Here is a 14960-nt window from a genome sequence, read left to right as displayed (position 1 = left end):
AGATAAGGCTCTGGGAAAGTCTTTTCCCCTGGAGAGTAGGCCTTTGTTGTAAGGAATGCTCTGAGCCTATTGCACAACCCAGGACTCCTCCCTTCCCCTGGGAGGGCCACGAGGGGATCTTTCTTGGTTCTTCATAGTGAGAACCTGGCCCGGTTCCTGGTGGTAAAACCTATGGAAGTTTGGGGCCCCTTAAGAATGTGGCCATCAGGAGGTTTTTACTCTCATGCTCGTCCACACTTAGCCCCCAGCTGTTTGTCAAAATCACCGTGTAAGTGTTCCTACCAGTTGATGGCTCCAGTGGCTTCTGCTCTGGGTGAGCAGATTGTGGCTATGACTCTGGATTCTCCCCTCTCTCCAGATTTTGGGGTTATGGTTTGACCTGTGACCTTAGTTCTCTGATAGGTCCCAGAAAAGTCATTGATTTTTCACTTTGTTCAGCTTTTTCGTGTTGTTAGGATGGGAGTGATGACTTCCAAACTCTTTGCATATTGGAGCTGACACCGGACGTCCCCCTGTCACTTTTAATTGCTGCCCTCCCCACCCTCCCACCAATTGAAGGGGCCGGGCTGGTCGTGTTGGTGTAGAAGGTCCTGACCGTTGCAAAAGCTCCTGAGTCTTGAAGAGAAAAATCACCACTCTTTCCAATCAAAAAAAACAGCTTCTGTGTAGTGGCTTTTCTAAATTACTGCACACCGTGCCCACTTCCTTCTTTTGTTGCTCAGGTTTTTCTTTTTACTAAACTAGATATGGATTCTACAACAGATCTCAATTTTGGTGAAAGTGCCAAGTGTATGTCTGTGGGATGGGTGGGGGTTTTTACCCCTTTTCTAATCTACATCGGCTTCCCTATCAACCCCCATCTTTGATAGGCAAACGTGTTCTTTTATCAGTCTTACACAAATGCATCTCTAACCCCATTCTCTGCTCCTCCAACTGGTGTTTTTAATCAGAGTCCCCCTAAGCTGCTGCTCAGATTCTGTGTTAAAGTAGCAGCCCCCTTTATCCAGCAGTCAGCTTTCAGGCCCCCTTGATTATCTGTAACTCAGGAGCAAACTGGTAAGGAGGTAAAAATTCTGAGCAGCCTAAGGAATAATCGCTATAAAAACCTGTGCACCCTTTCTTCCTTCTTCCCCTAAAGCCGTTAAGTGGGACAGATCAAGGTGATTGTTGGGGTGGGGTATAGGACAGTTGGAGCTGGGTAGGGTTAGGATGGCACCTGCCAGGGAGGGGACAGTGGCAACAACAGGAGGATTGATCAGATAAGTAAATATATTAAGAATAATGGAAGCCAGGTTTCTCAGTGTTAGAGAAGGGAGTTTCAAGTATGGAGAGAAACTACAATGAACACTGTGGTATTGGATCACAATTGGAGGTATTGGTGTGAACTCAGTTTTTATGTATGTAGATATATATAAAAATAAAAATACATAATATGTCACTGAATATGTATATGCGTGTGTGTATAAATATGTAAACACATATATATGCATACACACAGTCACATATATATACAGACAGTAGTCTCTAGCTCTGTCCACTGAGAGGTGCTGGGAGCAAGCACTGCATTAGCAATGAGCACACCTGGCTCCCAGATCTTGGTTTTTCAATACCATTCCTCACTAAAGGAACCAGCGCTCCTTGGAGAAATGGCTGATTCCAGGGCTCAAGCAGGAAAAGTACAAGATGAACTAGATTATTTTATTGTGCCAGAAAGTGCAAAGAATGATGGGGACGTGTCCAAAAGACACAGAAGCCAGCTTGAAGGGACTCGCACTGGCCAAATCTGAGACAAAAGCATCAAACTAATGATAATGGATTATAACCCATTGAATAAACTAGGAAAACATGAAACTATACTGATAAATAAATGAATAAATTGAAAATTTGATGAGGAACAGGGAATTTACATGGTTTCAAAATACCTCTCTACAGAATACTTGTTAAATACAAAGGGAAAAAGGAATAACTTTACAGTCAGAAGCTTGGCAAATACTGTCTTAATCGAGTTATCAAAGGGAACATAACCAGGAATGGGGCAGATGGAAATCATCTGCCACCTGATAGGATGTGATGAAAAGGACACAACATCACTTCTGTGATTCTTGCCAAAGATTTATAACCTGAATCAAATTGTGATGTAATTAGGATGAAATAGCGGACAAACCCAAACTGTGGGACTTTCCACAGAAAAATTGGCCTGTAATCCTGAGAAGTGCCAAGGTCATAAAAAGTCAAAGAAAGAACCTTCTCTAGACTCACACAGACCAAAGGGACGTGACGACTAAATGAATGTGTGATTCTAAACTGCGTCCAGGGCCGGCCCCGTGGCTTAGCGGTTAAGTGCGCGCGCTCTGCTGCTGGTGACCCGGGTTCAGATCCCGGGCACGCACCGACGCACCGCTTCTCCAGCCATGCTGAGGCCGCGTCCCACGTACAGCAACTAGAAGGATGTGCAGCTATGACATACAACTATCTACTGGGGCTTTGGGGGAAAAAATAAATAAAATTAAATTAAAAAAATAAATAAAGTTAAAAAAAAAAAAACTGCGTCCATTGTAGCAAAAGGACGTTATTGGGAAATTTGGTAACATTTGAGTGGGATCTGAGGATTAGATGGTAGGAGTGTATCAGTGTTAGTTTTCTGAATCTGGTGGTTGTACTGTGGTTATATAGGAGAATGGCCTTGATTGTACAAAATATACACCGAGGTATCTGGGGTGATGAGGTGTTACTCAGTAACTTACACCCTAATGATTCAATTGGTCTTTGTGTTTGAATTGGTTAAAAACCACACAAATATACATATTACTTGCTCAGGTAACTTGTGGCCCTTACTCAGGACCTATTAAGAATTATGTATAAAGTAAGGAGAGGGGCTTAATCCTCTCAGCCATCTTGCTTCCCAGGCGATAGAAGATCTGGGAGGAGCTGATGCCACTGGGTGTGTTTTTTTCATCTGCTGTTGGTTCATGATGCTATTCATTACAACAGCATGATAAACCTTTATGTTGTATGCTTTATAGTCTGTGAAGGACTTTGACATATTTTCTTATTTGCTCCTCACAGTACGCTCCTGGAGTAGGCAGGGATTATTCTTCCACCTTTGAGATGATGATAAAATAATAATAAAACTGGGCAACTCTTATATAGTACTTCTTACAGCCAGGCAATAGTCTAAGCACTTTTAATGTTGAATACATTAACTCATTCAGTTCTCACAATTATGCTGTGAGGTAGGTATACAGTGATTATTCCACTTTACAAATGAAGAAACCAGGGCACAGAGAAGTTAAATAAGTTGCCCAAGGTCACACAGCTTACAAGTGGTAGAGCTGGGATTCAAGTCAGGCATTCTGACTCCAGATCCTCAGCTCTTAGTTACTGGGTCGTGTTGCTTCCTGTGTTGAGACGCCGAGAAATGCAGACACTTAGTTAGGTTAGGTGACTGGTCCAGGGCCCCTTGTTCACTTACTCGTAACCGCCAGGCCCTGGGCTGCCGCTGGCATCGAGTCCTGACACAGACCTGGCTGCCTCGTGCACGGGGGGTGGGGAGCCGCTGTTGGCTGCTTGTCCTGGTCAGTGCCTGTGCTCAGAGGTGCACTTTCTTCTCTTTTCTTTTGAAGGTCGCCTGGTAGGTGCTCTGGATGCAGTGCTGGATTCCAATGCACGGGTCGCTCCATTTCGAATTCTGCTTCAAGTTCCCGGGTCCCAGGTTTATTCTCCCATAGCATGTGGTGAGTTACTGAGTGGATCAGACGTGTACTGGGCCATAGCCACTGGTGAGTTTTGTTCCAGTTGGAATCTTCCAAACCTAAGGTCTAAGCATGCTGCGTATCTGCATGTTGGTGAAGCTTGAAGGTAACTCCTTGTAGAACTTCATCTGCTTTTATGAGTTCTTTTCTTTTTTTTTAACCATCAAAAACACGTGAAGGCTAAAGCTTGGGCAGCTTAGCTTGGGCATGCCAGGCTTTCGAGTGGTGTGTTGTTCCAGGGCGCTGTATGTAGTTGAGTATGAATTGAGCCACTTTCTTCTTCATTTTGTTTCTGACGTAACGACCGTGTTCCGGGGTGCGAGTGCACACTGTAACGGTGAGGCGGACCGTCTGAGGGCGGAGTCTGACTCCGGGCAGTCTTCACCCCCTCGCTCCACGTCTGCCCTGAGAGACTCACTGGACTGCTGGCCCTAAGGGAGTGCGGAGTCGCAGTCTCATCCTCTCCATCTCAGCTTCAGTTCCTCCCGAGGGCGCCACCTAACGCTGTCCCTCACCCGGGCACCGCTGGGGCGGGGGTTGTTACATCCTGAGAACCCTTCCATTAACGAACAAAACCAAGATGTGTCTTTTTAATTACACAAGTAATGAATGTTCACCTTCCGGAAATTAAACAATAGGTAAGAGAGAGGGGAGAAGGAATCGTCCGTGACCATTTATCCAGGGCTAATCATCTTCTGTCTGGATATATGCATATGCACATGGAGGTTTTTAGTTTTGTGTTTTCTCTTAACCTTTTTCTAACTACCATAAACTTGCTCCATCACCTCACATTCTCACAACCCCACATTGGGTTATTTTTTTCATGGAAAAATACAGAAAAGTACAAAGAAGAAAGTTGTCACCCATATCTACCATCCAATACTAACCACTGTTAACATCTTGGTATGTATTCTTCCAGTCCGTTTTGTTTTATTTAATTAAGACAAATCATTCTGTATTTGCATAAAATGATAAAAATGATGTGCTCAATATAAAGAAATCAGTTAACATTGAAAAGTACAAAGAAGAAAATATCTCTCGCCCCACATCCTCGCCACCCGATGATGATTTTATACATCATCCCAGACAGCTTTATAGTGCATGTGGACAGGTACAGGGATAGTTATGAAGATGGACAGAAGAACTTCTGTAAAAACGCAACTGGTCTGACATGCTATTCTATAATAAAAGTATTAAGATTTTACTTGGTTTCAATAGAAGAAGCTGAAGTGAAACCAAAGCAATGTTAAACTTGAAATAAATGTTTCTTGCACAGGAAAGAGGTTCTTTTCTAAAAGGTTCATTTAAGGTTAAGGGAAGAGATTTTTGAAAGCTTTACAGGGTTGGAACTGGGGCTTTTTAAAACAATGTTTCAGTTCTGACAATGTTTGTTGACTCCCCATCCTAAAGGGCAAGGATGCCAGCATTCTTATTCTAACCCTGCTCCCCCAATCTCTCATTTTAAAAAGTTTTATTATTAATTTTACATTGTAATATCATTCTATTTTGTAACTATGCTTTCCATCATTGTTTGGCTCAGCTCTCTGTTTAAAGTGATTTAATGCTTCTACTCAGGTGTGGCTTTCCCAATACAGAATCTTCTATTTTGGCTCGTGTCTTAATTGGCTAGATTCCTGTTATCTTCCCCTGTAATGTCTCCCATTTGCAAATGTTTGTGCCTTGCTTTTGGGCTTGAATGACACCTTGGCTGAGTGTGATGGTCTCTGGCCATACGCTAGAGCTTGGTACCCGTCTCTCCAGGGTCTTTCGATATTTAACATGGCAGTGGGAGGAATCTCAGCTGGTCTGATATTTGTTTTCCCCCTTGTGAGTGATGTGCTTTTTGTGCATAAAAGTCTTTATCACTAAAGTTTAGTAACTTTAGTAACTTGGTTATAGTCTGTTACTGCCTTGAGCACATTCTGTTAAATTTTGCTGGAACTGGATGTGCTCTTTCAATATGCAGATTGATTTGTTTAATCATTCAGGAAATTTCCTTATATCATTCTGTGTATGTATTATATTTTTTAAAACACATTTTATGTTCCATTTATTGGATTCTCCACTTCAAGGACACTTTATGTTGGATAGCTGTTGTCTGCTGTTCATTTCCACCTGTTTTTCTTTATGTGTCTTTTACCTCTGCACTCTCTGTGCTGTTCATAACCCTTTCCTCTAAGTTCATAATTCAGTTTTCAGCAGTGTGTTTCATACTTCGTTGCTTTAACTTCTTGACTGATTTTGTTGTCATATTGTTTTGATCCTCAGTTCATTTTCTTAGGTCCCCAATCTCTTTTTTCATTTCTGGTATTTTACTATCTCGTCTTTGAGCTCTTGTCTTACTGAATTCACGTTTTTATTATATTATTTTGGAGCATGAAGCATTTGTGAGAATTTCCCTTTCTTGCTTGAGTGTTCCATTTTCTTCTGGGATAGAATCTCTGTCTTTTGAACGCCTTGTCCTCCTCTGTTCATCTTCTTTGCTGTTGAGTGTTTGCTTGGTGGCTGGGCTATTTCTCCTCCTCTTGGTCCTGTGTGGACATCGTTATCCCAGACTAACACTAGAGAGGGTGACTTTTTTGACTTGTATTTTGGGGACAGAGCGGAGAGGACGGGTGTGCTGCTGACCGGACATGGGGTATGAGGGAGCAGGACCCTGTTGCTTTCTTCTGTTTCTCCCAGCGTCTCTCCTCTCGCTCTGCCCCAGGCAAAAGAGCTGGTCTCGTTCCGGATTTGGGGCTTTTGATGGGAATATTTGGATTTTTGTCTCCTTACTAGATTGGCCTCTGGGAAGTTGGCAGGGTGGGGGCCTCTGCCCGGTTCCTGAATCCACGTGGCCCAGGAGGTCTTGATAGTCAATCTGGTCAGTCAGGCTGGGCTCCTGGAACACTCTGAAACCACAGCGATACAATGTAGTTCTTAATGGCTACACAGCATTCAACCTTTTGGCTGCGGCCTGATTTTACTCATCCAGGCCTTTATTAGATACTTAATTGGTTCTGATTTTTCAGTATTTTAAAAACTTAAATGAACATCCGTATACTTAAATATTTCAGGACACTTGCAGTCCCCAAAGTCTATTCATTTGAAATGTTTGATGCTGGCCACGTGCCAGACACGTGCTTGATGTGAGGGGCCATCACCCTCCACCTGGCTTTCCAGGGCCATGGGGACTACAGATAGCAGCCTGGAAATGGCAGTATGGGTGGAATGAGGATTAGGAAAGCGAGAGGGGACAGGACCCGTGAAGAGCACATAATAAGGAATTGCTGCATCAAGGGGATGTACTATATTGTCACTATATGTATATATAGTCAAATTGCCTGCCATCAAGGTCGCCGCAGCATACGCTGTCTCCCCACCCCCGGTGTAGTTGTCCTGAGCAGGTTTAATTCCTAGACCATTCTTTCTGTTGAGCCAACATCGGCTTCCTTCAGTTTTCACTTGGCTGGACTTTTGCCGTGACATGACCCGTGGCTGGTGTACAGACGCTCCCCTTTTTCTGTCCTCTTGCCCACAGAAGGTCCCTGAGTAAGCACTTGTTTTTTCCAGTGCAGCTTTTCTTGGGCTAGGGCAGAGAGAATGGTCAGGGGATTTGTGTCTTGGGCTTGTGGTATTGATTTAGATATGTAGGCCTCTCCTGGGACTTCCTTGGGCATCTTGCACTGTTGTTAACTCACCATATTTAATATTTTATTGTGTCTTGAGAATTGAGAAAGGATCCCTGCCCAGGGTTTCAAGTCTCAGATAAAGCACAAACAAGAACTGTCGGAAGGGCCTGGGCGGCACCAGGACGTGGGTAGGAACAGGAAGAGTGGCCTGCGGGAATGATTTATATCTTCATTTGATTTTGGCTGCTCGCATGGGCAGTATGGGGACACATACAAGAGCTTTTGAAGAGAACTGTTCTTTTTTCTTTTTCTGTTTCTTTTTAAGCAGAGGTGGAAGAGATAGGTAGATGATTCCATGAGTGAACAATATTTTTTGGCAACGGAGATCTGTGGATGACTGTGGTTAGAAGGAGAGATAAATTGTTATTATTATTATTTTTTTAACTTATATGGACCAAAGACTCCCAAGGCTGTATAAACATTACTGGCTTCAGTGGATAAAAGATCTATTGTGAGAGAGTGGTGGTGAGTTGTTTAGGAGGCGGTGGACAGAGGAGCATGCCTGTCACTCAGGTTGGAGCTCAGAGAGGCCTCCCCTGACACCCTGGCAACTGACTCCTCCATTCTGGCCCTCGAGTCCCTCCAGCACCCGTCACTACTATTGTTTCACTTTTTTTTTTGCCTGCTTCCTTAATGAAAATACAAGTTTTCTCAGAGTCGTACTTGCCACTGACCCTCCAGTGCCCAGGACAGAGCCTGGCAGGTGGTGACCACTCAGTAAATAGTGGTGGGCGAATGGGCTGTCAGTCTGGTAAAGGATGTAATGGGGTTTGCAGTGAGGAGTCCTGTATATAAGGAGGGGAGGTGGTGTGTGATCACAGATTGACTCCCTGGGTCCTCCCTGAGAAGCTGGCAGGGATATTCCAGGCTGAGTGAGGAGGGCCTGGTTCCGGAGCTCAGTAATGAGCCACCAGGACCATTGGGCAGTAGAAGAACTTGCAACATAGGGGTCTTGCTTTTTGCCTTTAAAAAAAAAAAATTTTTTTTATTGTGGTAAAATATATGTAACAAAATTTACCTCCTTAACCATTTTTAGGTGTACAGTTCGGTGGCATTAAGTACATTCATGTTGTGCTACCATCACCATCATCCATCTCTAAAACTTCACAAACTGAAACTCTGTACCCATTGATCACTCACTCCCCGTTCCTCTATCCCCCAGCCTCTGGAAACCACCATTCTACTTCCTGTCTCTATGAATTTCACTACTTTAGGAACATCATGTAAGTGGAATCGTATTAAATATTTGTCCTTTTGTGACTGGCTTATTTCACGGTGCACATGTCCTCAAGGTTCATCCAAGTTGTAGCATGTGTCAGAATTTCCTTCCTTTTAAGGCTGAATAATATTCCATTGTGTGTCTGCTTTCTTTTTGAAATCAGATCTATAATGTTTGGCACATGAGTAGAAACCAAGGACATGGTATGTAGAAACAGGAGAGTTGAATCGCAAGAGCCAGTTCCTAGTCAGGCTCAGGAGAGGTGGGAAAGAGGAGATTAGAGGGCCAGGGCTCGAGTCCGCAGGTGGGTCAGCTGTGAAGAGCTCTTGGGGGCCCTGGAAGAACAGAGAAACTTTGTCACTGTTTCTCTGTGTCAGTCAGTCTGCTTCGTCCTGCGGGTGAGAAGTCCAGGCCACACCAGGCTGTGCATTATTGATTTGTTATTTCATGTTCCTATTGGCAGGTGGTTCTCAGTGCTGTTGCTGTGTTATTGACACACACACTTTATTCTTTACCACGGCCCTGAAGGTTGAATTAGCTGCTGTCTTGGCTTGGTTTTTAGGAAGTAGAACAAACCCAGGCAAGAACTACAAGATTCCGGATTGTCTGCCTGGATTGTTCCAGGTGTCATAATAATTGGACTCCTTTTGATGTCGATTGAGATTTCAGCTGTCTTTTCTGATTACTGAAAGAGGACTTGATTGCCGTGCTTAGAGGCAACCAGGTGGGTGTCCTGCCAAGGACGTGGCTGAGGTAGCAGAGGCTTTAGGAGAAACTCATCAAACCTTTGTACAGACGGCCTTTTAATAACGCTTATGTCTTTACAGAGCTGAGTTTGGACTCAAGGGCCCGGGTAGTCTTGTGACTCTGTTTATGGCAGCCTAAGTGCAAAGTTTGCGTGTTGCTATCAAGGTCTGTTCTGTGGCCTTGAGTGAAATGATGGAGAGCAGGGAAACAGGAAAAAGGAAGGAAGCAAGTGTAGCAGGTGAGAGTGACGAGGCCATGATACCACCTTACACTGGTGTACCGCAGAGATCTCCAAGCAGACAGGGGGAGAGGCTCACCTGGACGGACAGAGGCATATCTGCATCTTGGGAGGGGGTGTGTCTGGAGTTTGAAAAACTTAGTTAATATTTTAGATTTGGAAAATGAGAAAACATGATTTTAAAATTTGAAAGATCATTAAAGGAAGCTGGGATATTTTTGCTAATCAAAATGTGGTATATGTTTTAAAAAATTGAGAATCACAAGGAGTTATGCTTTCTAGTTTAAAAAAAACCTTTGTTTCCCGTACTTTCTCTTTTGATCCTCTCAGCAAGGTGTAATTATTGACTTAGGAGAGGGAGGAAGCAAGCTGCAGGTTGCTTAGTAACTTGCCAGGGCCACATCTTGCGTCAGGGGTGCCTCACCAGTGGCCCAGGCACAGGTTCTTACAGAATGTTCTCTCCGAGTTTTCTTTCTGATGTGTCGTCTCTTATCTCTGCCCTTGACCGTGGCCAGCGTTTTAATTTCTTGTATTCCACATCACTGTTTGCTTTGTCTTTGGAGAGAGAATTTTATTACGGGAGGAAATGTTCCAGGGTGGATCACATTAGTGTCTTGGTGAACTTTGTGCCAGGGCAGCAAAGGAAGTGCCAGCCAGGTCTTTTTTCAAGAACAGAACTCACTGTTCATTTCAAGGAAAGTCTGGGAGGCAGCCCTCTGGGAGGAAAATTAGCACTTTTCTGGGTGCACATTCTGAGGTCACGCAATGTGAATTGTCACACTTGTTTTTGGTTCCTTGGGATTTCCTTAGAACAACACTGGCTGGCATTTTTGGCATGAGATTTACACTTGGAAATGGCTGAGGGGTGCCGTGGCTGACGTTTCTTTTCTGTTAGGGAGTTACCGTCACCAGGCCCTTACTGTTTTAAATAGAGTAATTTTGCTTATGTGCACATAATTAAACTCACTGAAGCTGTTCTTCCTTCAGGGATGTTGCTTATAGTTACTTAAAAAGCAGTCAAGTGCTGAATCTAGCTTTTAGACTTAGTAAATTTAGAGGTCAAAGACATATTTAAAAAAATGCTTTTCGGGCCGGCCCCGTGGCTTAGCGGTTAAGTGCGTGCTCTCCGCTGCTGGCGGCCCGGGTTCGGATCCCGGGCGCGCACCGACGCACCGCTTCTCCAGCCATGCTGAGGCCGCGTCCCACATACAGCAACTAGAAGGGTGTGCAGCTATGATATACAACTATCTACTGGGGTTTTGGGGGGAAAAATAAATAAATAAATAAAATTTTAAAAAATGCTTTTAAACCAGGAGATACTGGCAGACCCCTTGGTCTGTGAGTTCCTCTTATCGCAGTCGTCCTTCATCTGCCTCTTGCAATAATTCCTTTGCATAAAGTGTCTCCTTACCTAAATCCTGATTTGTTTTTTATTTGACATACTTCAGAATAAATATAGCCTGTCCAAAAACTTAAAAAAAAATTCTTAAGCCAGGAATCAGACTTTTCTCTATTATCTCACAGGTTGCCTTACCTCTGCGTAGAACGAGACTTGTCTGGCAGAAGAAACCATGTGGAGGGACCTTAGCAAACAGCTAGTTTCGTCCTTTTCCTTTTAGGACATGAGGAGAGACTGACTGAGGCAAATGGGTTTCAAAATAAGATGACTTTGGTAAATGGCTTTTCTATGAAATGATTCCTTAATGATCCATAAAAGAGGCAGAACATGAGAGCAGCAGCATCCTGGCTCCCTGGGGTGTCCGGGCTCCTTCTGCTGCCAGTGGCTCGCTGGGTGTGTCCCCGCACTCAGGTCACACTGGCTTGCTCTGTTGAAGCCATCTGGGTCCCTGAGGGTTCCCTTCAGGGCTCACTGTTTCTCTGACATACACTAGCACCTTCTATATTCGAGTTGCCTGGGGCTGGGAGTGATCCTGATCTAAACAGTAACATAAGGACATTCAGGGAGTGTGAACTTCTCCACCCCTTGTTCTTGCCCTGCTTTCACTTCTGATTTTATGAACTAGTCCTCCTAGGTGGAGGTCAGTTATCCAAGTTTATGCCTTTTTTGTTAAGAAGAGGTTTTTAATTTTTTTTCTTATGAAGATTTTCAAACATACCCCAAAGTAGTGAGGACAGTATAATGAAGTCCTCAGGCCCATTACACAGATGCAGTAGGATTATTATGCAGGTGCCTTAGGATCAAGATTTTTGCCCACCTTGCTTTATTTCTTACTCTCTGAGCCTTTTTCCCCCCTTGGCATATTTTAAAAGCAAATCCTAGAAATTAAGATATTTCACCCTACATGTTTTAGTAAACCTCTCTGAATCTACGACCATCCTTACGTCACTACGATGGCATTGTTAAACCCAGAGTTAGGCGGCATCCTTTGGTACCACTTGTACTCAGGGCATACGTAGGCTTCCTGCTAGCTTCAAGATCCTTCCTAGATCTCGCTGTTCTAATCCGTAATCAACAGGAGCCACACCCCTCATTTGGTTGTTGTGTCTCTTATGTCTCTTTTAATCAAGAAAGCCCCCTACCACGATTTTTTTCCAAGTCATTGACTTGGGGAAGAAATTGGGCCAGTCTTTATGTAGAATGTCCCACATGCTACAGTTGTCTGTTTCCTTCCTCAACATATCACATAACTCATTTCTCAGTCCTTCATATTCCTGAAAACTAGAAGAACAGAGGTTCAAATAAATTCAGGTTCAACCTTCTTTTAAGAAGAACACTTACTTGGTGGTTCCCATCTTTTATGCTGCGTCCTCTCAGGGGTACGTATCCTCTGGGTGTCTTGCTCTCAGTGACGCTTAGATTAGTTAATGAGTTCAGGTGCCGGCCTCCATTGCATGCGTCCCCATCTGCCTCTCATCTAGTGGTATTACCCATTCTGATCATTGCCCGAATTAATTTTCTCTCTACACATCACAAAATGGTGATTTTCTAATTCGATCAGTCCCTTCACAGCAGTCAGGTTGAGCTTGTCTGTAAAGAAGAACTTTACCTCCTCTACTAGGGCTACTTGGGCACCCTGAGACGTGGGACATTCTGCAACGGTGGGAAAAGAAGGCTCACATTTGCCCTTTAATTGCCTATTGTTAGTGTAAGGAGTTGGTGCCCTGGTTTTCTGCAGCGGTGGCAAGTGAATTATTTTTTGTTTTGTTTTAGCTTTCTTTTCTCTTTCTCTTTTCCTTCCTCCCTCTTTCTCCCTTTTTAGTACCATTTTGAAGTCAATGTTCCCTACTCCCAACATTTTATTATGAAAATTTTCAAACATACAGAAAAGTTGAAAAGATTGTACGGTGAACACTATAAGCCAGAAGTTTTTATATATCCAGGGTGTTTCAGTTAATTGCGGTCCTTCCTGATACTCAGTTGTGCCATCTTCTGCCCATAAGAGCCCTTTCCTGTGGCTTCGTCTCACTCCCATTCATCTGTAAGCGCTTCCTTGCTCTCTGGCCAACAAGATGGTGAAGGCTCATCTTGTGCATTTCTGCCTTCTGTCTGGAATCAGCCATTCCTCCAAGGAGCCCTGGTTCCTTTTAGTGGGGAATGGTATTTAGGGACCGCAGTCTGGGGTGTAGGGTTGCTCATTGTTACGGGGTTGTCATTGCTTCTAAGGCTCTTCAAGTAAGTATAAACTAAGAAGTATGTGAAAGAAAAGAAAAAAGAAGTATGAAAAGGAAAAATAAAATCATGAGTTTATACTTAGCTTTCTAATTCAACTGTAAAACTACATAGTTATACCCTAACTTTGATTTTATATTTGTTTTTCTCTTCTTATTTGCCAAAAATCTTGGTTTCTAACAATATTCATGTAATTATTATCTATCTGTCATACATAGACACACACAGTTTCTAAGTAATACCAATACTGCTATTAACAATAAGAGTAGCGAAGGAAATGGAAGTGTTTGCAGCTCTATTTGACCTTAGAATCTATTTAACTATGCATATATAGTCAAAATACTGTTTAAAATAGTTATTTTTGTCTGTATAATTATTTCAGTATTTATTTTAATAACCCAATAAGCAGTTAAGTTTATCCATTTTTTTAATTGTTAAAGATTGCTTTTTTCCTTTACCGATTTAACTTATTTTTTGAAAAATGCAAAACATTTTCCTGATTAATCAAACGTGTAAAATCTGTAAAACCTATAAAATCAAACCTATACAATCTGTAAATCTGTTTGTAGAGAAGCCGTGCTTTTGTCGCTGCCGCCTTCCCTCTGTCACAGGAAACCCTTTCTTTCTCTGGCTTAGCTCTCCACTCTTTTGTTGTACAAATATTGAACATATATACTATATATATATTCCTCCTCCCTTCTTTTACAAAGGTCACACTATGTTCTTTTCTATGCTTTGCCTTTTTCACTTAATATAGCCTGGAATCATTCCATATCAGAGAGCAGAGATCATCTTCCTTTTCCTCCTCCTCTTCCTCGACCTCTTCCTTCTCCTCTTCCTCCCCCCTTCCTTTTTCCTCCTCCCTTCTCTCCCTCCTTTGTTTTGTCTTTGTTGTGTAGAAGTACCGTAGTTTATTCAACTATCCGCTACTGATGGACATTTGTGTTGTTTTCACCCTTTGCCATGACAAATAACGCCCCAATAAATAACCTGGTAGATAAATCGTTTTGTACTTTTACTGCTGAGTCATTGGGATAGATTCCCAGAATTGGGATTGTTGGATCAAAAGGTAAATGAAGTGAAGTTTTGTTAGATATTATTAAATTCCCCTCTCTCCATTGGGGTTAGTATTATTATTTTTTAAAATTCCAATCAGCAGTGGGTGACAGTGCCTGCTTTCCCAGACTTGTCATCAGATCTATTGTTAAACTGTTGATTTTTTGCCAGCCTGGTGGGTAAGACATGGTGTTTCCCGTAGTTTTAATTTGCATTCCTTTTATTATGAGGAAGTTGAGCATCTTTCATGTTTAACGGCCATTTTTCAGAAACTCTTTGTTCCTGTCATTTGCCTGGTTTTTTTATTGGGTGGTTCTTGTTTTCCTCTCAATTTTTAGACCCTGTCTATATATTAGGAATATTAACCCTTTATCTGGGATATGAAATTACAAAATCTTTTTCCAGTTTGTCATGTAGTGGGATTTATAACTCATTTCTTTTATACTTTCTGATTTTGTTTTATGGATAGGAAGTTTTCTCATTCCCAAATTATACAGGAGTTCACTCATGTTTTCTTCAAGTACTTGTAAATTATTATTATTTTTTCAGTACTGTAAAGCTATTTCTGCATATCTTCTGGCTTGCATTGTTTCTGATAAGAAGTCTACTATCATTCTTATCTTTGTTCCTCTATAAATATTGTGCC

At 42.6% G+C, this 14960-nt stretch overlaps 1 protein-coding gene across 5 annotated transcripts in view; it reads left to right on the top strand.

Annotated features, from left to right (window-relative positions):
- Positions 1 to 14960, top strand: part of TBC1D8 (TBC1 domain family member 8) — a 117866-nt gene that overhangs the window by 48078 nt on the left and 54828 nt on the right. For 3 of the 5 annotated variants that reach the window (XM_087426232.1, XM_087426231.1, XM_087426236.1), the window contains exon 2: positions 3624 to 3779. The exons of 1 other annotated variant lie outside the window; for it this stretch is intronic. In XM_087426232.1, coding sequence (XP_087282358.1) covers positions 3624 to 3779 — 156 coding nt within the window. The remainder of the gene's footprint in view (positions 1 to 3623; positions 3780 to 14960) is intronic. One more of the 5 variants, XM_087426233.1, reaches the window with a different exon arrangement.

Source organism: Ceratotherium simum, chromosome 40 (assembly GCF_057802395.1).
Source record: "Ceratotherium simum simum isolate JZ-2026a chromosome 40, ASM5780239v1, whole genome shotgun sequence".
Taxonomy (NCBI): domain Eukaryota; kingdom Metazoa; phylum Chordata; class Mammalia; order Perissodactyla; family Rhinocerotidae; genus Ceratotherium; species Ceratotherium simum.
Note: the sequence above shows the minus strand (reverse complement) of the source record. Positions and strands in the feature narration are given on the sequence as shown.